This window comes from Paroedura picta, chromosome 2 (genome assembly GCF_049243985.1).
Source record: "Paroedura picta isolate Pp20150507F chromosome 2, Ppicta_v3.0, whole genome shotgun sequence".
NCBI classification, from domain to species: domain Eukaryota; kingdom Metazoa; phylum Chordata; class Lepidosauria; order Squamata; family Gekkonidae; genus Paroedura; species Paroedura picta.
Genome location: NC_135370.1, coordinates 73,251,980 through 73,275,614, shown reverse-complemented (window position 1 = coordinate 73,275,614; position 23,635 = coordinate 73,251,980). Strand labels below are relative to the sequence as shown.

At 44.6% G+C, this 23,635-nt stretch overlaps 1 protein-coding gene across 1 annotated transcript; it reads left to right on the top strand.

Moving 5' to 3' along the window:
* Positions 1-17,573: 17,573 nt before the first annotated feature.
* Positions 17,574-19,926, top strand: CDK5R2 (cyclin dependent kinase 5 regulatory subunit 2). Its single transcript, XM_077320739.1, has one exon. It carries the CDS (start codon positions 17,817-17,819, stop codon positions 18,753-18,755), a length of 939 nt encoding a protein of 312 aa, XP_077176854.1. The 5' UTR covers positions 17,574-17,816; the 3' UTR covers positions 18,756-19,926.
* The last annotated feature ends 3,709 nt before the right edge of the window (positions 19,927-23,635 follow it).

The following is a 23,635-nucleotide window of genomic DNA, read 5'->3' as shown; positions in this document are numbered from 1 at the left end:
AAGCTCTATATAAATTTATGTGATATTACATGTAAAGTGCCCAGAGCCGTAGGGAAGGGCGGTATAAAAATCCAAACAAACAAACAATAACACCATTCATTTCATGTTCTGGGATTAACAATTCTTGCTTATTTACTGAGTACATTTTTATCCTGTCCCTTTCTCTGATGAGCTCAGGGTAGTATATGCCATTCTTTCCTCCTCCACTCTGTCTTCACAACAGTCCTGCAAGGTAGGTTAAGCAGAAAGAAAGATTGGTCCATAGTCATCCTAGCAGAGTGGGAATTCAAACCCAGGTTTCCTGCATTCATCTGTTACACTACAGCTATCTTTTTCTTCTAAACTTGGGGAGGGGGCAGAATATTTGCCTTTAAAAGCAAACCCATCTCACTGTTCTTCTGTGGCTAGTAGTTTGGCCTGCCTGGGTTTATCTGTATCATTGCAGCATATTAATACCATCCCAGGGTATTCAATAGTTGCAACTCCTGTTTCCATTACAGTTGCCTGCTCTCTCCCCATTTGTGTGTCCTGCAGAACACCAGGGAGGGGTGGAGGGCCGCAAGTGCCCCAAGAAAGCTGCCTTGGGTGCCAGAGCTGCTGGGACTGCCTGGGTGAGAGGCGCCAGAAGGGTGCTTGGCTTTGGAAGAGTGGTCGTGTTGAGGGTGCAGCGCCACCTGCTGTGCTGAAATTTAGATGTGGAGAGAAGTCTTGTTTTCCGTCGGCTTTAGTTTTTACAGTTTGTCATAGCCATGAAGGAAGGAAGGAAGGAAGGAAGGAAGGAAGGAAGGAAGGAAGGAAGGAAGGAAGGAAGGAAGGAAGGAAGGAAGGAAATCTTCCTGTCTAATCTCTGGCAGAGACTGTCCCAGTCTTGTAGGCAATTAAAATCCTTATGTACAGAAGCAGAATCACTTGGCAAGCTCCACCAGTATTCGGTAGAAGATACCTTTGTGTGTATGTTTTCTTACTGTAAGTCTCATGGAGAGCAGACAGTCAATTTTTACATCAAACAGAGTATGAGAGGGAAAGAAGGAAAACCCACCCCTGTCTGCATTTTACCATATTTCAGACTGGGACTCAGTGGCAAAGCACCAGTTTTGCAATGAGGAGGTCCCAAGGTCAATTTCTGGCATCTCCATTTCAAAGGCTCAGCAGGAAGTGACATGAAATACCTCTGGTCCAGATGGTGGTCATCTGCTTCCTGTCTGATCTTGATGAACCAATGCATCTTGGTGTAAGGCAGCTTCGGGTGTTCACATTAATACCTGAAGCGGTTTTGTCTTGGAACTAGGTGAAAAATGCTGAAGGAAACATAGAGCATCAAGAGAAAGCACAGGGCTCAGTTTCTCTTGCCCACAAAGTCCATTTTAATTAAAGAACAGACTTGCTTGACATGTGAGTGGAAGGCTGCTTGTATTTCCCCCCTAGCATTATTGGCCATTTTGGGAGGGGGAGACAGGTTGACATGTCCCTATGTGGTCATATCACCCGATAAATGTTTAACAAATTTTTAAAATATATTAAAAATTAATTAACTCCCACCCTGTAGAGACCCATTATCCCTTCTTCTGTTTTCTCCTCACAACATCCCTGTGAGGTAGACTAGACTGAAAGAGTGGCCTGTGAAAGAGTGGGGATTCAAACCTGGGCCTCTCAGTTCCTGGTCTGACATGTGGAACCAATGAGGCATATAAACCATCTGGATATATAGATCATGCTAACCACCATAAATATAGCAAACTTTGATATATGTATATACATGGGATCCATGTGTACAGATGGTTCATATGATTAATTAATTCCACGTGTTTTGCACCACTTTTAGATAATTTATGTGGAACTACCATTTTGTGCTTTTAACTCTAAGCATGCCTCTCAGTGACAGAACAAAATATAAGTCCAATAGCAACTTTAAGACCAATAAAGATTTATTCAACGTGTAGTCTGAGGAAGTGTGCATGCACTTGAAAGCTCACACATTGAATACATCTTTGTTGTTCTTAAAGGTGTCATTGGATTCATATTTTGTTGTGCTGCTTCAGACCAACACAGCTACCGACCTGCATCTATCTCTATGACAGGTAATTCTTTCTTATTTTTGTCTAACACCTGGCCATAGCTTTGCTTCCCCCATCTCATAATGATTTTGCCACCCTCTTGCTTTGGTGAATGGATGATTCTAACAGCACCATACTTTCTTATTTTAGTTAACAAAGGAACTTGTAAATATAGAGAGCCAGTTTGGTGTAGTGGTTAAGAGCAGCAGCCTCTAATTTGGAGAACTGGGTTTGATTCCCCATTCCTCTTCCATGTGCAGCCATCTGCATGACCTTGGGCCAGTGTCAGTTTTCTCAGGGCTCTCTCAGCCTCAACTGTCTTACAGGGTGTCTGTTGTAGGGAGATGATGTAAGCTGTTTAGAGATTCCTTCAGGTAGGAAAAAATGTTGCTCTTCATCATCATCATTATAAAACAGTCCTCCCCTGGCAGGATCAGTCACTGACTGGATTTCTATCCTCTCCCCACATCCCAAAGGAGACAGCAAGATCAGCTGCATACTGTCTTCCACAAATTCCCACTCCCACCCCTTTTTGGTAAATGCACAGAAAAGTAGATTGGAAGGCAGCCAAGAACACAGAGTGCTAAATTCAGTGGCAGACAATGGCACAGGCTGGGCCAGCTCTGGTGCAGTTCTTGAGGGCAGGGGAGGCCAAGGGCACTAGGCAGGCATTCTGAGTTCACCTTGGGCATCCTACAGATGGTCACGTACCTTAAGCAGTCTGGGAACTGCTTTGTATTCTTAGATGCTTCCCTTTAGAGAATACCCTGGATCTAAATAAACAACCGAATGGCACATTGCAGGCAGTGTGAGAGGAATTCAAGACTGGGAGAGCTACATCTGCCCTTATGTATAACCCTCTGTATATACATCCATGTCCCTCAGCTAATTCAAAGCATGCAACAAGAAACAGGGACAATTGCAGAGACAATAAGTCCAACACCCTTTAAAAAAATGTACCCACCCATTCCTTACACTGACCCAAATAGCTCAGGCTAGCCTGAGATAGTTGGCTCTTGGAAGCTAAATAGGGTCAGCCTTGGTTAGTACTTGGATGGGAGAGCCCAAAGAAGTCCAGAGTCACTATGCAGAGGCAGGCAATGGCAAACCACTTCTTGCCTTGAACACCCTACAGAGTTGCTATAAGGGGGCTGGAATTTGATGGCATTTAAAAAATCCCAGTGACTTTAAAAGGACTGGAGCTCCCAGACTGGGTGTAGGAATTCAGCTCAACAATGCAATCCCAAACAGACTTATGCACGTGTGAGTTATGCCTCATTAGGCCCAAAGATTTCTAGCCTTACTCTTTGCGCCTAATGAGGCATAATCACTCACAAATTCAGATGACTCAGAATGTGTGTGCTGAAGCCTCATTTTCAAGTAAAAGCTTAACCCTGGCCATCCAGAACTAAGCCACTGAGAAAAGCTGAGCCCTCAAAGATCCTGCTGTCTACTTCTCTAGCTCAGCCCAACAACTCTGCAGCAGGAGAGTTTTGCAGAAATTCAGAATGTAGCAGGAGTTTTTTTTAAAGCATGATTTCTCTATTTTGAAATTCAATCTTTAGTATTTTAAATATAAAATTTTTAGATTCAATGACCTTAACCTGGTATTTCAAACTCTATCAACACACAAAGGCAACCATGACTGCTATTGACTTTAAAAAAGAACAGCATTGTAAACAAATGGCTTCCTGCACTGGGAAAGCTGAGTGACCAAAACCAACTTTACAAGCCCATTTGAGTTTTAGTTTGAGTTTGCTTGAGTGCTCCCACCCCATCAGCCTCAGCATGGGGTAATGTCACCCTCCAAAACAACCACTATGCCAGGAAGTCTCCACGATTGCCTGGAGGTTGGCAACCCTAGGTCAGGAGACCAATATAAGATGATTTGGGTCCTCATTGTGGTGAAAAGGAGAATATAAGTATCGAAATAAACAAATGCAAATATTCAGGAGATTTCCTCACCCATTAAAAATAGTGAAATCCTTACCTTTCATTGTCGTTATATTCCAGCCCCTCCATATGATGTCACCAACATGCAGTGTCTGGGCAGTAAACGGCCGGCTACATCCTCCATTTTAAAGCGCTAGTTGGGGAATCCCCAAAAGTGGATTACCAACCTATGTAGTGCTAGCTAATGAAGAGCAACCAGCAGAGGGAAGGTATGGAGGCTAAAACCTCATCCCGCCCGCCTCTCCCAGGGACGGGAACATCTTTTTTTAAATGTCTGAAATCCTGGAACAATGAATAGGCGGGCAAGCATGCAGGTGACGCCAGAAAAATTTTTCCCAAACATTGTGGCACAAAGCATGCCTCTCTAAAGCTCCCCCCCCCAATTTTGGGGGGGGGGGGGAAACGGATTAATTTTTTTAATTAACAAGACTCGTGATTCAAGAAAGGGTAGTGTTCAAAAAGCGCTAGGTGTCTATGATTAGATGCTCAGGCATAGCAATGGAGAAGTATGCATTTTAAAAAGGCACTGTGTGACCTTGAAAGCAGAAAGGGGATTGGCTGCCTGGCTTGGTTGAAAGGCGGAAGAGAGTCACGTGTAAAGTGCATTGCTCTCTTCCACTATTTCAAGCAGGCGATGTGGAGGGCGAGAAGCACGAAAAGGCAGCAGAGAAGAGCAAGACAGGGAAAAGGTGAAGAAGCGCAGGGAGGCACGATTATATTTAGCTTAACGCCATTCTGCTGGTGTAATGCTATTTTTACTGATGTGCGGAAATGCCCTCAATGTTTCTATTTACAAACCACACCACAGAGGGGATGAGTAACTGAGCAAAAAAATGGAGCTAGGAACAGACCAGGGGAATTTCTCTGCAAACCTGAAGGGTTGTGGAAAAATCTGAAATTTTAGAGAAAAGCACCAGCGTCAGGGGATTAAAACTCCCCTTAATAACAGAAACAATGCCTGTAGTTTTAAGAAAAGAATGTCCACTGACTTCTCACTGGCTGTTGTGAGTTGCTAAGCAACAGCAACACTATTGCCAAGTCTACCAAGCCTTGGTAGAAACATACATGGTAATGCCTATACATGGAGAGGTTAGCCAGGGGTGGCCCAGCAATTGGTGGGGGATTCAGAAGGCAGGAACTTCCAGATTGGGGGGGGGGGGCAGATTATGACCTGAAAGTGCCATAACTGTGCTAGGCAAGGGGTCATGCTCTAGCATTTGCCCCAAACTCTATGACTAGAGTATCACCAAGAGGGATGATATCACTTCCAGATTGTGCTGAAGCAGTGTCATAGCCATGGGAGTGTCAATCTCCCCCCTCCTCCCATTTGCTGGTACAGTTCCTCCCACTGCCCAGCTGATCAGCAGAGGGTTAGGGAAGCTGGAAGTGAGAGAGGTTCCTGCCCCAAGAGGGAAGCTGACAGCCCTTGTGGGGGGAGGAGATACAGGTGGGCATGGGATTCCCCCCTCTCCAAAAAATTCCTTGCTGGTCTCCTACCTGTAAATATCTAAACAGCATGCAGAGTGTGACCAGTATCTCGTCTTTCTGAAGTGCTAGAATGTTGTTTGCAAAATGTTTGTCTATGTCAGAATACAGGAAAATGCTGACTGTTCCCACCTGCAGTCTGAAGTGCTATAGTTCATTCTGCAAAACTCTACAAGCTGGCTAAGGTGGGAGAGGGAAACCGGGTTGATGATTGCAGGTGCAGCACACAGCTCTTCTAAGTGTAAGGAGACCATCCTCAATGCAGGCATCCATGAGTTCTTCAACAATTACATTCTTTTAAACAAATAAATAAATCTACTTTCCCATGACTTGTGCCAAAAAAGAAACTTCAATGTTGTTAGCCACCAGGGGGCAGTGTGAGCGCGCTGAATGTGAAGGGGTGGAGCTACCGGCAAATGGCAAGAGAGGAAGGGCGGAGGGAGCAAGGGAGGGGCCGGGCAGGGAAGGAGACTGGCAGGTAGGGTTGGGAGAACTGATGGTTGCAGCGCGCATGGAGAAAGTCAGGTCTATAGAAAGTCCTGAGGGCAGCAGAAACTAAACAGCCATCTTGTGGCTCCTTAAAGATGAACAGTCGTTCTTCTAGCATAAGCCGAGAGCCCTTTTCTTCCCATGCCAGTGAGTGGGTCCTCATGATGTTCTCCTTTAATATAAGGGTGTGAAAAACAAACAAGCTGTGGGTAGATTCAGGTGGGTAGCTGCGTTGGTCTGAAGCAACAGAATAAAGTTTTTTTTTTTTTTTTTTTTTTATAATGATTTTTTTTATTTTCATAAAGATAGAAATATAGTCATCATTTGAGAATATACGACCCCACATTGACTCCACAGTGATATAAACTTTTGCCCAAAACTCTAAGAGCCATGAGTCTAAGAGCCATCCACATTTCCACTACATTAAAAAAAAAAAAAAAAGCCTGTTTAGATATACAAAAGAAAAGTTATTATTAATCAACTTACTTGAGAGATCGTAGACCTCACATTAACTGCTTGATACAATCTGAGAGCTATCCTAGCAGATATTTCTAGGTTTGAGTTAGATGCTTAACATTAAACATTTCTTATAGCACAGTATTAGTTTTGGCCCTGTATCAATACCCTGATAAAGGGAGAGGAAAGTAGGGCTTTGCCTTAAAGATGTACAAAGAAAAAAAATTACAAAAGGATTTCATAATTTCTCCTTATCCTTAATACAGATACATCTACAAACCATTTATACTTGGCCCATTCTAAGAGCCATCCGGACAGGTATAAGTTGAGAGCTTTGCATTTTCTACAGATCAATATGAGCTTTGGCCCTATAACAATACACCAATAAAAAAAATAATAAGAGGGGAAAGCCCCATTTTATATTTCCAACGCTAACGATTATATTACCTATATGCCTACTAAGAAAAAGAAACAAGAGAGAAAAAAGGCACTGCTTCCCCTTTTTCATAAAAATAGCAATATAGGATACAGTATATGTTGTTAATACAGAGAATAATAAGATTTCCAGGTTTAGATTAAATGCTTAACATTAAACATAGAACAATATAAGCTTTCAGTCTTCTATAGCTTCTCCTTATCCTTGGTTCTAATACATCTACAAAACAATTTTTGCTTGACCCATTCTAAGAACCATCCTCAGTGTAGGCTTTAGTCCTAGGACAATTCACTAATAGAAGAAAGAAAAAATAAGGGGGGAGAACCCCATTTTACATTTTCAGCACTAATGATTATATTACCTATATGCCTATAAAAGAAAAGAGACAAAAAAAAAACAAGAGCGAAAGAGACACTGCTTCCCCTTTTTCATAAAAATGGAAATATAGAATACGGTATAACATTAAACATAAAACAATATGAGCTTTCGGTCTTCTTAAGGGGGTCTCATCTCGAGGCTTGCTACATCTTGTCGTTCCCGTAAAATTATATTCTGTCCCATTGGCCTTTGGCGTAGGAAGTGCAGTTGTACTCTTTCCCGCAAAATATGCATCGATAAATCTTGAGGCCGTTGCACCTCCTGGACTCCAGTATCAATACAATCTTTTCCCCAGAGAGATCCTTTAAATCGGTTACTTTCACTGCAGATCCATATTTCTTTTGATTGATTTTTGTACACTCTTGCTTTGAGATGGCTGTATGTCTTTTTAAAAAGGGTGTCCTTATCTGGGCTGCAGAACTCCGGCATCCCATTTTCCGTCTCCAGAATTTCAGATTTCTCTTCTACTGTTGGTTTTCCACCTTGTTTAGAGCTGTCATCAGCCACTGTTATTGATCCATTATTCCTGTTAAAGACGTCTTCCTTGGCATCTTGGATCTCCTTGAAGATATGAATTTCAGATTTCTCTTCTGCTGTTGGTTTTCCACCTTGTTTAAAGCTGTCATCAGTCACTGTTATTGATCCATCATTCCTATTGAAGACTTCTTCCTTGCCATCTTGGATCTCCTTGGAGATATTTTTGATCAATCCATCTAAGAATACTTTGTAATCTTGGGTTTGTATCTCTATTAGATGAGCCAATCTTTTTAACATAGACATGATTTTGACTTAAAAAAAACCCGGCCCCAAACAATTTTACAAGTGGCCAGTAGAGGTCCTCTGTTTTATCCTCTAATGTTCCGGCACAGGCATGTGACGTATTGAAGCCGGTTAAGGCAGGGATTCTCGTACTGGCACAAAGTTCTCGTGAGATTTTCACATTCACTGCTCTTATCTCTATCTCCGAAAACCAAAACAATTACAATAAGAGGTTTTGCCAATTAATTCGAGTTGATTTGAATCCTTCTTCTGCTTAGTTAGGAGAATTAGCCTGCCTCTTAACGAGGTGGCTTCAGGCAGAGCAGAGTAAGAGGAGGGGGGAAACAAAGGGCTTTGATGCAGGAAGAGAGACGGAGAAAAAAAAAGCGAGAGATACTTGCAGTAAATGATGTTTTGGAACTCAGCCGAAGTCCTCCCCTCAGTTCAAAGCGTTCATTTGTGGTAAATCATCATGTAGGGTTGAAGCAGATACTTTAAGATTAAAGAAAGAAAAGAAAGTCCGAGGTAGAAAATGGCAGTCGTCCTCTGGACCTGGAACGCTGACAGCCTATAATCCAGGGAGATATACTCCCTAAAGGATTGGAGACGGCCCCAAGAACTTCCTGGGTAGAAAGGTGAGGTGAGGTTTGCGTACCCCTCCTCTTTTCTGCCAATTGCTTGCACAATTGACCCCTGTCAGGCTTCAGAGATAGCAGAGCAGATGCCCTGCCACCCTCTCAGGACGACATCTTTAGCCACACCCCCAACAGAATAAAGTTTGAGTCCAGGGGCAACTTACAGACCAGCAACAAATTTATAGTCATGAGCTTTCGTGTGCGGACATATTTCATCAACAAACTGCGGTCATCCTTCCTGCCTCCTTCCATGGATCTTCCCCAAAATCGAATTCTGGAGTAAAACGTGGAACAAAGTTGGAGTCCGGGGGCACCTGGAAGACCAACAAAGTTTTCGTCAAGGCGTAATCTTTGCTGTGCAAGGACACTTCTTCAGATAAAACGTTGCTAGTCTTTCAGGCAGGGATTCCCAAGCAGAGTTCCGGGGAGAAATGCGCACAATGCCATTGAGTGGCTTCAACGCTAGAGGGCCCCCAGCCAATAGATTAGGCTCAAAGGGTCCAGCAGAGCAGGGAGTAGTTCTGGGTTGCATGCTGAGGAGCCCGCTGATTGTACACACGTGTCATATCCATGCGATGCGGCGGGAGAGGACAGAGAAAGGGTGGCATTTCCTCTTTTCCCATTAATGCATTGTTTTTTTATACAGGGAAATGTTTTATGTCCTCACAGAGAGCTGTGACAGCTGCATTCTCAACTGGAGCATGGATGATGTTCAAGTAACCTTTCTAAGGGATAACAGGAGCATGGGAACCTAGGCATCCGTAGTTTGCATGTCCAGTGCAAAAAGCTTCTGATACTTCACTAGAAGGAGAAGGGCTTGAGGGTTTTAAAAAAAAAATGGAAGTAGATATATACTGAGATAACTTACAGAGATAACAGAATGTCACAATATCGAGAACTACTTTTTAAAAAAAATTATTGAAGTACACCACTGGTTGTGCAGGAGGGAGGGATTGTAGAATCCACATAGCCCTTGCACGTTTGGCTTCTTGGATCTAGGCAAGAAAGTACCTTCTCCCCTTCTTTAGAGAGATCCTCCCGATTACCCAAAGAATTGATCCCAAGCCTCTTATGAAGGAACTCATCATGTTCCTTGGCATATTATGCTACTTAGATCTGGTGATTCTAGCCATGGAGACGAAATCCCTGCAACACACTCTACTCTGGGCTGCAACTGAAAAGCATTTGGAAACTTCAGGGGGTGCAGCAGAGTGCTGCAGCAAGGAGACTGATTGGAGAGTGTCTTGGGGACCATATTGCTTCAGGCTTGGCCCATCCACTCCTGCCCCCAGTTTGCTTTGGGACATAATTCAGGGTGCTGGTCTTCTTGACCTTCGAAGCCCTCTACAGTTTGGGACCAATATACCTGAAGGAACACCTACCCCCCCCCCCTTATGAATCTACCCCACCACTATGGTGCAAACCAAAGATAAGGCAGGTAGAAATCCAGAGCAGGGCCTTCTCAATCATGGCACCAAAGCTCTGGAACTCTCTCTAGAGGAGATTCATCTGTCCCCTACTGCCGTCATCTTCCACTAGCAAGGGAAGACTTTATAAACCCTCCAGGTTTAAATGGTTGTTTTTAATGTCTTTGAATGTATTTTAACAGTTTTTGATTTGTTTCAGTGAAGTATCTTTGGAGACTTGATTTGCAATGGTTTTTAAAATGTGACTTTGCATCACATGTGTTTTAATTTATTAGATGCCTTAGTGGCTCTTTTTCATGTGAGAAAACTCTTCTTCATGTGAGAAGACCTGTGGTAGCTCTACTCCACGCAGGTTGCCACCCAGAGGAGCAGAATGATGGTCTCTGGGCTTCCTTTTCCCTGCGTTGCCCTTAACACCAGCACCAGCACCAAGGGCACGGGGGAAGCACAGAAATAGCTTCTCTCTCGGGTTTGCAATACATTTGGCAACTATTTCTCTTGGGTCTGAAAGTACCAGTGTAGGCAGCACCCAGCCACCCTGAGCCATTCTCACTTGGCCTTGGCTGCTCTCCTGATGCATTTGCCCTAACCAGCCCCTAGGGAGGAGAGAGAGAGAGAGAGAGAGAGAGAGAGAGAGATGGTGTGGCACAGTGTCACAACAGGATCCAGGAGACCCAAGTTCCAATCCCTGCTCTGCCATGCTGTGCAATCCTGTGCCAGTGATGTTCTCACAGCTTCACTTACCCTATTGGGCTGCTGTGAAAATAAAATGGAGGAGGGGGAAATGCTCCAAGTCAGTTTGGTTCCCCACTGGGAAAAAATCCTCAAATATATAATACAGCCCCTTGCCCCTTCCTGGGCACCGCCCCCATCTCTGCTGCCCTGCATCTCTTCCCTTTTAGCGAAATGCCAAGCAGCACCAGGAGAACGAATGGGGGGCTGCAGTGAGTCAAATTCTACTCGTTCCAGTGTCAGTCATAAGTTTAAGCATTATTTTTTATCCTATCAGAGCAGAAAATAAAATGTGAAAGCAGGCAGAAGGGGGACATAGTACACAACCTAAAAAGCAGTTTTGCAAATACTCAGCAACCGCTCAGAATGGCCAGGAGGCAAGGGCATAGCCTCCCCCCACCCACCCCCTTTAAGGTCTACTGCATGTCTCTAACACAAGTGAGCCCAGAGGAAGGAACTAGTAACTTCTGCAGGCCGACTTGCAAGGCTGACATCCAAAGGTAAAAACACAGAGCCCGATGATGAAAGGCCTCATAGTCTTCTCAGGCACCTCAAGGCCTTGTGCTGCACTGGACCCCTGGGTCACATAGCTCAATGCTATCAACTCAAGTTTGCAGTAGCTCTTCAAGCAGCTCTCTAAGGGAGTCATTTAAATGGAGACACCAGAGCTTGTACCCAGGACTATCTTCATGTAAAGCATTCATTATAAACTGAGCCTTTGAACCTCATCCTGAAATTCTCTGTATATACAGCTCAGTGAGGCTTATTTCCTGTGTAAACATGGATAGGGTGCACATGGATAGGGTGCACATATGTTAGAACAGCAACAGTCTAAAGAATGGACAGATACTTTGACTTTCCTTTTCAGAGCTCCACTGATCAACAGATCTTGAGCAATGACTAAAAAGTTCTACATTCATTGTGAAAGGAAAGTAGAATAGGAATTTAGCAACCAGAAAAGTTCAGTTTGGATCCCTGCCTAGCATCAGATAAGGAATAAAAACCCTTTGAGACGTATTAAACGATAAACAGGATAAAACAGAGAAGATCCAGAGATTCCCCAAAAGGAGCAGTCTAATATTTAAGAGACAAAGGATCAATTCTTCCTTGGCCACAAGGTAAAAAATGATCTGAATAGGGAATATTACAAAACCTCCCATGCAATACTTCAGAGGGGTAAGAACAGGGCTGGTTTATCTATGTAGCACGTGCTATGGGCCCATGCTTTCAGGGGCCCCACACTGTGCCTTCCTCCCCATGGATCAGGGCCATTCCCCCCCCCCTTTTCCTCCTTAAGGCCACTCAGAGTGACAACCCTTTTCACTGTGGGGGTCCCTTCTGTCCCCGGTTTGGCCGCTCCCACCGCAGGGCCCCACAAATCCCAATAGCACCTTCCCAGATATAGACTTTCCCTTTCCATATAGATACCAACTTGGTATTGCTGCAGTCTTTCCACGACCATCACAACAAAGCCAAATTGAGACCAATGGCATGGAAGATGGGGAAAGTGTAAACAGGGCACAGAGGCACCATGAGGCCATGGGGACATGTGGAGGGGGAGACTGTTTCCCAGTACCACCTTACCAGTAGTAAAAAAGAAAAAGAAGAAGAATTGGCTTTTATACACTGCTTTTCACTGCCCAAAAGATGATTAGGGTTTTAGCTCTGGTTACATAATTTGGACCTTATTTTCCTAGCAAACAGTGCAACTCCATTGGTAACATAGGCATCAATATATGACAATAGAAGAGTCATATTTTACATTATTGAGAGACAGGAGGTGGTAGGGAGCATTCTTTGAATAAATTTGCCTCTTGTAGAGGGGGCAGTCCACTGTGTTTGATGCTGAACTAGATGGACCCATGGTCTGATCCAGCAGTGCTCTTAACATTCTTACATACCCATTCTTAAAACTGAGTGTTTCCTTGAGTCAAGACAATTTTGGGCTCAGTGACCCCTGAGACCCTCTTTACCCAAAGTTCTCTGCTGTTCAACATGCACCACACATTCCTTAGTTATCATTTTATCAAAAGATCTGAGCCGTTCTGTCCTCAGTTATCTAATGCCATTAACATATTTTATAATCTCTTCAATTTCCTGCAACTTTCATCCTTTACACTTCAAACAGAGACGTATATGTAGCAGGAGCATATCTGCCTAAAAGTACTTAAGTACTGTCTCTCTGATCCATTGCAAATGCTCATTGAGTTTTCATTGACTGCATTGGTCCTAAAAGACAGGAAATATAAAGAAGATAAATCTAGTTTTATGGGTGAATCCAGCTGAAGTTGTTAGTTATAATAGTATTTTATTGCAGTTAGGAAGGAGGGAGGGAGGAATAACAATTGTTTAACATATTGGACCCCAATCAGGTTCCCCATTCCCCTAACCAAATTAGTTGAACGCTGTTTGTCAAGAAAGTCTGTGTAAAAATGCCATTCTTGAAATTCGTGTCATTCTCCTATTAACCAGCTGGTTAATTTAACCATTTTTGAGAGGTCTGCCAGATTTTCCAACCAAGCTGCTACTGATGATACTCTCACAGCCTTCCAGTCTTTCTCACTGAGGTTGTAGCATAGAAGAAAAGAGCCTCCACTTGATGCAGCAGATTTTCTGGATGGACACCTAATAACATATATTCAAGTTTCATGGGGAATTTGACATTGAACATAGATTCTAATAAAGAATTAATTTTAGCCCAGAATTTATAAACCTTGCTACAACTCCACCATATATGAAAGAAGGAACCAAGTTTATCATTACATTTCCAACAAATATCATTACTGTCATTTGCTATTTTACTTATAACCTTGGGAATAATATACCAAAGATAAACATTTTATACCAATTCTCTTATAAGGGTTGACATTTAGTGAGCTTAGGTACCTTAAGTCATAGTCTTCACAATATTTCCAATGGGATATTACATTGCAAATTTTGCATCCATTTAATCAAACACTCTTTGACCTGCTCGGTTTCAGTTTCAAATTTTAACAAGAGTTTGTGCAATTGACCTTGCAAGTCAATCTCCTTTGAAATAAGATATTTTCAAATTCCATGAGGGGTGCTGTAACATCTGTCACCCAAATTCTCATTTGAATCTTGATACTAGTTGATCATATTCCAGCTATTGTAGAGCAGTTCCTTCTTTGTTCAAAGCTTGTAAGCTTTTCAATCTACCGGTATGTGTTAAGAGGTCCTTTCGACAGGGAGGAAGTACCCAGGAGTTTTAAGTCGTAACTATTCCAAATATACATCATATTAGATTCAGGTTCAGATTTGATTTCTTCTCACTGGGGGAAGGCCAGATAGCACTATGAAAACCTTCCTGCCAATCTGCTTTCTCGAGAATCCAATCCTATGAATCCAATTGGTCTTGGATCCAGTCAGTAAGCACTGTCAGTAGGGCAGCATGGAAATAAAGTTTTAAATTAGGAACTTGCCCATCTCTTTTCTTTTTGTTTTGTAAGATTTTAAAAGTAATCCTTGGTCTCTTATTGACCCAAACAGATGTATTTACATTACTTTGCCATTTGTTTATGATAGGATCTTTTACTTGAAAAGGTCAGACTTGAAATAAAAGTTAAACTTGGGCAAAATATTCATTTTGACCATGGCTATAGCACTGACCTGGATAACTAAAAATTAGACCATTGTTGGATTTCCAACTGGATTACTTTCCATAGTTTAAGATATTGTCATATAGTTTTTTGAGGTTTTTATCGATTAGCACTCCAAGAGACCTTACCATGGTAGGATCGACTTGTCATAAAGTATGGCTTGTTACAAAGTATTATCCTAATATTAGTTTTTGTTTTCCCCTCCCCTGATCAACATGGCTACCCACAGTTTTTGCATATGAGTGATTAGTTTGGAGTTCAGCATATCGAATCAATATGTTGACTCGGTCTTTCTTTTTCTACTACTCCAGGGGCAGCAATGCTATTCCTCAACACCGGTTTTGAGTCTGAATGAGACTGGATGAGGGCAAACAAATTAATCTGGGAAAAGAGATCATTGGCATAAGACAGGCTTGGACCTTAGGGAAGGAGGAATGCATATTCTCACTTTTACTCTTCTAGAGAGTAGCCATGTTCCAGCAAAACTGATCAAGAGCTTTGTTGCACTGTAAAGGCTACCCAAATTGTGGCATCAATGTTTATGGCCTTTACAGTCTGCTATGACAGATGCACAAAATATTACACATGAAGCTGCCTTCTGCTGAATCTGTCAAAGTCATTGTTGTCTTCTCAAATTGGCCAAGGCTCTTTCACATGACTTATTGCCAAATCCTTAAACTGGAGGGGCCAGGGATTGAACCTGGGATATCCTGTATGCCAAGCAGATACTCTTCAATGAGCCTCAGCAGAATCAGACATATGAGTGTGAAAGGAAAATGATTCTAAAGGGAGGCCATGGGGATACAAGAGATGGGTGTGTTACATTCTTTGCAAAATAAAATGAAAACAAGATCTAGTCAGTAGAGTAAATGATCCAATCACTGAGGTGTGGCCTACTTCTAGACAGCAGAGGTGGGAAAGCAGTCCCAATCAACCACACCCTTCTAAACCCATTGGTGGCACTTTAGAAACATGTAACTCTCTTGCGAGACAACTTGGTGCAATGGTTAAGAATGGTGGTTTCTAATCTGGACAACCAGGGTTAAGTCCCCTCTCCTCCACATGCAGCCAGCCGGGTGACCTTGGAATAGTCACAGTTCTCTCAGAGCTCTCTCAGCCCTACCTACCTCACAGGGTGTCTGTTATGGGGAGAGGAAGGGAAAGGTGTTCATGAGCCATGTTGGACTCTAGGTAGTGAAAAACAGGATATTAAAAACTCTTCTTCCCTTCTATGTTATCTGTTGCTCTATTCTTGTTTACAGTGCATTGCATATCCATTTATGTAATAACATTTACTGCTTGCTTAACATGTCATCCTTCATCCTTCTGTTTGTTTCAGATTATTGCTTTGGGCAGATTTCTATGATCCAAGTCCTATCACATTTCTTATTAAATGTCTCATCTTACTGATTGCATTGACTTACTCTGTGTAATCTGACACAGATCTCAATGAACAAAATGGACTATGAATAACATAAATAAACAAATTTGCATATGAGTGGACTCAGTAACTTTATTTTGGGATTTCTTTGAAAATTCTTCACTTAAGTACGGCAACTTTCAAGTGTTTCAGAATCCCCTGGGAGACTGAAATTATCCCCCACTGTTTCTGTTCTTAATGTTTGACCATGTCCATTTATTCTCTTGCATAGAAAGGTAAGTGGCGGAAGGGCATTACTGCCACCGGCTCTGGAAAGGCCAGGTCGGCATTATGGGTGTCTCACCTGTAGAGGTGTGGCCTATCCCATCCATGCTTTGGGTATCTCACCTTCTTATTACTACATTCTTGACATGGGGCTTCCCTTGAAGGTAGTTTGGGAACCAGCTAGTGAAAGCTGAATCTGATGTAGGATGTCAGGGCTCTGTTTCCCACTGCTTCTAGTAGAGATGAATTATAGTTCATCTCCAGACTGAAGAGATCAGTTCCCCTAAAGTAGCGATCCCCAACCTGTGGGCCGCGGACCACATGTGGTCCTTCGACTAATTGGAGGTGGGCCCCGAAGGACGCCTTCTCTCCCCCCCCCCCGGCCCTTTACAACACACTTCGAGTGTCATTGTCTCCCCTCCCAGATGGGACTATCTCATTGTAGAGAAACAAACTCAGGGTTCCCATTGATTTGTCATTGTCATGAGTTAAAATTTCCATGAAAATAAAATGTTCCTTATGTTCATTGTTGTGGCGTGTCTGTATCTTATTTTGAAGGGATGTTTAAACATTACCATAGTAACCAGAGTCAGAGAGCGTTAGGGCAGTGGTTGAGAGTAGAGGAGTAAACTACCCCCCCACACACCGGGCCTCAGTAAAAGGCGTTGAGTGGTCTCCGGTGAGTGGTCCCCGGCATTGAGTGGTCCCCGGTGATAAAAAGGTTGGGGACAACTTCCCTAAAGGGCTGCTTTGGAGGGTGAGTACCAGAGCATTTCACTCCAGGGAGGTCCTCAAATCTCACCCCCTCCATACTCTCCCCCCCCCCCCAGACCTCCAGGTATTTCCCAACCCAGAGATAACTTCACAATTCTGGGCTCAGTTGAAGTGCTGGTTATGGCCTTTGAACCCCTACACAAGCTGGGCCTGCAACTCGATGGCAGTCCTAAAGACTGAGAGTAAACTTCATTTACTAAAATGGGACTTCCTTTTGAGTAAACGTGTTTAAAATCTCTTCCTTCTTCTGCTTCCCAGGCTGAGGCCTGGGGATTTGCCCCAAACACTTGTAGAAGAAGCAAGAACGGAAAACGAATGCTTGAATGTAGAGACAAAAGTGGCCACCTGGAAATAAGGTGTTTTGCTTCTCAGTCCTAGACGTCTGGGCACAATCAGCTGTATGCTGGCGAGACACTCTACACATGCTCAATTTTAGGTTTTCCTTATACAAATTCACATAGCCTGGGGCTTAATCTGTGCATTAAAGGGGGGGGGCGGATGTCCCCTTTAAACTCAGGCGGGGAGACGCTAAGCAGGCCGGCCTCCGGATCCTGATCCCCCTCCCCACCACAGACCTCACCAAGCCCGGTTTTCTTCCCCCGCAGCTCGGTGGGAAGGCAGCCCCGCCGCGCACCTGGGAGGGGGGCGCGATGCCTCGCGGCGATTGGCGGAGCGGAGGGGGCTGCGGCGCGGGATTGGCTGCTCAGAGAGAGGCCGGGGCGGGGCCTGGCGGGGCTGGCTCGGTGCCGCAGCCAGTGCGGAGAGCGGAGCGGAGGAGCTGGGCTCGTCGCCCTGGCGCGCTTCATTGCGGGTCCTTCAGGTCGCTCGGCCAGCTCTGCTCCCGTCGGGTCGGCGCCGCGCCTGCGTCCCGCCCCAGTCCATGGCCGGCGTGCGGGGCGCTTCTGGGTAGGAGCCGTGAGCCGGAGCCCCTCGAGGAAGCGCCGCCACAGCCGCCGCCGCCGCCGCCGCCGGGATGGGCACGGTCCTGTCGCTGTCGCCGGGCGCCCCCGGCAAGGTGGGCGGCGGGGTCCTGGCCGAGAAGGCGGCCCCGGGCAGGGCGCACGGCAAAGGCGAGAGCCGCTTGAAGCGGCCCGGCGTGCTGATCTCCGCCCTCACCTGGAAGCGCCTGGTGGCCGCCTCGGCTAAGAAGAAGAAGAACGCCAAGAAGGTGACGCCCAAGCCCGGCTCGGCGGCCGCGCCCGACCCCTTGGTGCAGCAGCGCAACCGCGAGAACGTGCGCAAGTCGCAGCCCGACGGGGCCAAGCCGGGGCCGCTCGCCGTGCCCGTGCCCACCGTGCCGGCCGCCGCCCAAGACGGAGGGAAGCCCGCGCCGCCGCCGCCCCCGCCGCTGCCCAGCAGCCGCGCCGCCGCCCCCGGCTCCCCGCGGCGGGTGATCGTGCAGGCCTCGACGGGCGAGCTGCTCCGCTGCCTGGGGGACTTCGTGTGCCGCCGCTGCTACCGCCTCAAGGACCTGAGCCCCGGCGAGCTGATCGGCTGGTTCCGCAGCGTGGACCGCTCGCTCCTGCTCCAGGGCTGGCAGGACCAAGGCTTCATCACGCCCGCCAACCTGGTCTTCGTCTACCTGCTGTGCCGCGAAGCGCTGCAGGGCGACCAGATCGGCAGCCAAGCGGAGCTGCAGGCCTCCTTCCTGACCTGCCTCTACCTGGCCTACTCTTACATGGGCAATGAGATCTCCTACCCGCTCAAACCTTTCCTGGTGGAGGGCGACAAGGAGCGCTTCTGGGACCGCTGCCTCGCTATCATCCAGGGCCTGAGTGCCAAGATGTTGCAGATCAATGCCGACCCCCATTTCTTCACGCAGGTCTTCCAGGACCTCAAGAATGAAGGCGAGGGGGCCCCCACAAAGGACTCCAGCGCTAGCAAACACTGGACTATAAGCCTGGATCGCTAGGAGCTTCCTGCCCTTCAGCCTTCTCAATCCATCATCTCATCTCTTCACAAAAGCTTCTCTCAACTGGGATTCCTACCGAGGGGATGGGAGGAATGGAAGACCCTGGGAATGGGGAGCCATCTGAAACCTGTCTCATAACCCCCCCATACAGGTAGCCTCCATGGAGCTGCTCCCCCCCCCAGCCATTCAAGGCTTGATGGGTGAGGGGCCTGCCAGAGTCTTTTCTTTCCCTAACTCCATTTTGTGGGCCACACCCGAAATGGCTTCAGTCCCTTCCCACAACTGTGACATGGAGATAGTTTGGGCATGGGTGGGATGGGGAGCTGTGTGGTTCATCATGCACTGTATCTCTTGGGCCTAGGCAGCGCCAGCCGCTTCCCTTCTACCTGACCCCAGCAGGATTCCAAGGACTGGATGCACTTCAGGCCCTGCGTGAGTGTTTGAGGAGGGGAGGGGGAGAAGTTTGGTTTCTCTTTTCTTCTTCCAAATGGGGAGAATCCCTAGACTTATGGGTCAAACTGAGGCATTACTTACTGACAAGATCTTGTCTTGTGCAGAAGAAAGCAGCTGCTATGACCTCACTTGTGAAAGCCCCACCAGTGTATCCATGGTTTGGGTCTCATTGCTGCTACTGTGAATCACAGTACAGCCGGGACAGTCTGTATTGTAATTTTTTTCCAGTGAAATGATTCCTGCATGCCTCTGTCCTCCCTGCGTTGGTGACTCTGCTATAGTGGTTGTTCTACAAAGTGGATGGTAGTCATATACAGTCATCTACCACTGCAAGACAAATGCCTTTCATGATTTTGTTCCTTTTCATCCTGATAATGTGGGGAACTAGAGAGGTGTGTGTCTGCTCCCATGCTGAAACATGCTAGGGAAGCGGTGCTGCTTTCCTTCAATGCCCCTCAGCTGCCCTCCTTCCCTCCCCTCCTTCCATCACTTCCCATCTGTAGCAGGACCTGGGAGCTCTCCATGGTGCTGGCCTCTTAGACCTACTTGCATTTGCTCATTCTTGAAGCTGAAAAAACCAACCATGTCACGGTGTTTGAATGTAACAGAACAACGTCTGACTTACGGGATGTTTGTGCCAATGTTGTTCAAATGTACAATAACATATTGTTTTATATTGTATATTTAAAAAAGATAAAATTAATGAGTCAAAGCGGAACTTTGGAATCATTTGATCATTTAAACATGGATGCTGTGTATGGAGAGGAATGCAGTGGGATTGGTAGGGTGGGGGGAGAAGGAAAAGCTAGCGATTCTTATTGTGGGTTTATGGTCAGCATGGATGATGCATTAGTCCTTGGCTGATGATTTCCTAAATGGCTCTGTTGGCAGGAGATGCCAGACTCACTAATGGTATTTGATATTGAACTGTGATCCATCTTCCTCGGGAGCTCTCTGAGATGAGGACACACTCTTGAGTGTTCTTCAGATCTGGCCTTCGCACATTTTAGTCATCTTCCCTGACATTTTAAACCAATGCACACTGTACAATTGAAATGCCTTTGAATGGACAGAGAGTTGAGTCAAAGTGCTTGTTACTCTGTTTGTATTTTGTTTACAAGACCACAAAGGAAATCCGAGATCTTTGGAACAGATTATATAGGGAAGGGCAGATGTGTGTTAAATATCTTAAGATTTCTGACTTCTAAGAGCAGTCCTGAAAGACCCGAATGTCCCCTTCTGATCATAAACATGACAGCTGGGTTATCTGTCAAAATGCAACTAAGAACAAGCATGCCTACATTAAGAGCACATTATCAGCTCATTTGCCTGTTGTATTCTTCTTCCAGACAGGAAGTCACTTAACAGACTGACAGCCTTAATGCACAGTCTCCTGAAGAATGCTGATAAGAAACCATCTCTGCCGTGCTATGTAATCCTTTAATTACATAATCAAACCTAGGTTTTTAAGAGCAATCTTGCTCCCTCCATCTCACCACCACGATAACAAAGTCTTCCTTGGCCACCTCTTATTGCTGCTTCTTAATCATAATGCCTCATGTACATGATGGCACGGTGGCGTTAGTATATCTTAAAACCAATATCAAAAACAAACTGGTGAGGTATGTTCTGCCCAGGATTCTGAATGTTGTGGACTAGATCCATCACTCACCAGATTTTCTGCTGTCTGGACTTGGCAAGACTATAGGTGTTTAACTGGTAGAGCCCCTTAGTTTTATCGACCAACATTGCAAACTTCATTTATCCAAATGGCCTGACAGGTGTCTAATGAGCCAATAAGTTCAGAGAAAGGCAATCTCTATTTGCAAGGGGTTGTGATGACTCGGGTTAAGGGTTATGACTGTGAATTTCTATCTCTACCTTGACATGTGTGAAGCTACTTTAACTATATTGGCTGAAAGAGACAAGTTTTGAACTTGCAATTAAACAATGGAGAGTGAGATAGCAATTCCGAATAGGACAAGAATAATGAAATGGAAGGTCTACCATAATGAAGTAACACTTTCTCCAAAGTTCTAATTTTAAAGGTTTCTTGATTACAAAATCACAGCCTGTCTAGATAAACTCAGCCAATCAACTTGGTAGAAACCTTGACAGGTAACGTGAGTGAGAGATGAATTCACAATGGAGGACTGCAGCATTGCCTATTCAATACTGCAGTTATGAACAGTCATCTGAAGCTTTATTTTTATTTGATGAGCAGCCATGATCTTCAGAACTAAAGACTTTTCCTTCACGCCAGTGAACCTATTTCTATCTTGCCATATTTTTAGTTTAGTTTTACTCTCCAGCCACAGTACAGATTCCCTCAACTATCTAGCAAATAGGTTTGTGTTATGTTGTGTCCCAGAAACTATTCAGCATCTTTTGCCTATCTACATTCTTATCTCAAATGGCTCCCACTGATTTTCTGTATTTCCGTCTGCCTCTGCTTTATGTTTCAATAGCAGTAGCTACCAATATATGGTAAAGATCATATATAGAATCACCAGGTTGGAGCATTTTCTTAATTTCACTTGAAACGTCAGGATGTAGAAGTCTATTCAGAGCAAATCCAAGACAGCCAAAATCCAGAATGTGGACATTGGCTAATGGGCTTCTATTATCAGCAGCACCTCTAGCTACCTCCATCTCATAGTTACTCGCCTGTGTTGATTAGGCTTATAAGTTGCCATCTCTCTACTATTGAGCAGTAGTCCATAGTACGTGTTGGGGTAGATCTCAAAGGTGAATCTAATAAAAACATTAAATTTCCGTAAGAACTGATATCTGAAGTACATTCAAGTTTCTAGCATTTTTAACTTACGGCTTAATGATTTCTTCTGTGATACATAAGTCCGGACTAAGGGGCTGGGTCTGTTCCCCCCGCTCAAATTTTTATTTGGGATTTGCAATATACTTAATTGCTTACCGTATGGCAGAGTTACACACAGGAAGCATATAATAATATGTAACAAGTTGATATGCAGATTGATTGGGCAATTCTTCTAAATACTAATATCTAAATATCTAAATTTTCAATCCACTCAATCATAACTAGGGAGAGTTTAAAGAGCTTGTTCACATCTCCTTAGAAAACATGACACTCCAATTCCTGTCACAGATGGAAAATAGTTTGGTGGGCTGCACCACAATTGCACTTGGGTCCTAGTATTTTGCCCCATTTAAACAACGGGTCCGCACAACGGCCAAAGCCTGTTTGTATTGTATTAGCCGTCTTCCATACTTTATGTGGCAAGTCATTGGACCTCTCATTGGTGTTTATCAGGTTATGGATGTCAAGTGGAACTGATTGCATCCATGTTTGCAATAATTCATTCCCTAGATCAAACGTTTGTGACTGCAGGATTTGTGCAGATTGTATTGCTGGGGGTTGGGATCTTGGTCTGGATAGGCCCACATCAGCCATGTCTTTGTGGATGGGCAATTCTCTGTTTTCAGTTATCTTTCCGTATTCATGAAGAAGGTCATCTTGTGGAGAGAGATGTGGCACAACAAGGGTAGCCAATAAATTGAAAGTGGGTTTACTACATCTGCTGATGGTTGTCATTGCTGTATTGAGTTGAACGGCAAGTTTGTGTACATGGGGGCTGTTGAGCCACACTGAAGGACCATATTCCACAGCATTATACACTAGCCCCAAACTCGATCATCTGTGTTGGAGCAGATGCACCCCAAGTTGTACCTCATAATTTTTTGGAGAATGTTTTGCATGTGTATTTTTGCTGCTTTATAAGATGGTGTTTATAGCCCAGGATCCTGTCCAGGGTAATAGCAAGGTACTAGAAATGATTTATTTGTAGGTGATTAACAGCAGGTTGCATTTCAAAGGAGGGTATTTTCAGAAGTGCCCATGAAAATGATTTACTTGGACAGAAAGGGCAAACCCAGGCAGCTTCATCAGAGGAGGCAGGTTGTGTATAAGTCGGGTGGCATTTAAGTAGACATTCTGTTCATGATTGGCAAGATTATTATTAAAACGGAAACAGGAATATTTGATTTTTTCCTGGACTTGGAGTAAGCTGCCATTTATGGTAATCAGCCAAAAATTTTGAGGTCCCTAGTCCATATTTCCTCAGACTTATCAATTGATTTTGTGCTTTAATACAATAACTGTATTGTCTTTAGAACACCAGAGATGTATAGAAAAGATCTAGAACGAGGACTGAGCAACAATCCAATAGCTACAGAATGCTCAAAGATCCTACCCCTTGCCCAGGGTTCCTGCATCCTAAACTACAGGCAGATGGGAGAAAACTCTAAAGGCAATTAAAATTCTCATTTGCAGAGCAGGTGGTGGAAAGTGTAAATTGGCATCTGACTGAGCTTTTCTCTCCTTTTCCTGGATCATCAAGTGTGGGTTGAAATCTGCTTCTTCTTTATTTACAGGAATCAAACGTAAGGGT

Excerpts from the sequence above, each read along its gene's own strand:
- CDK5R2 (XM_077320739.1), top strand. The coding sequence starts at position 17,817 with ATGGGCACGGTCCTGTCGCTGTCGCCGGGCGCCCCCGGCAAGGTGGGC.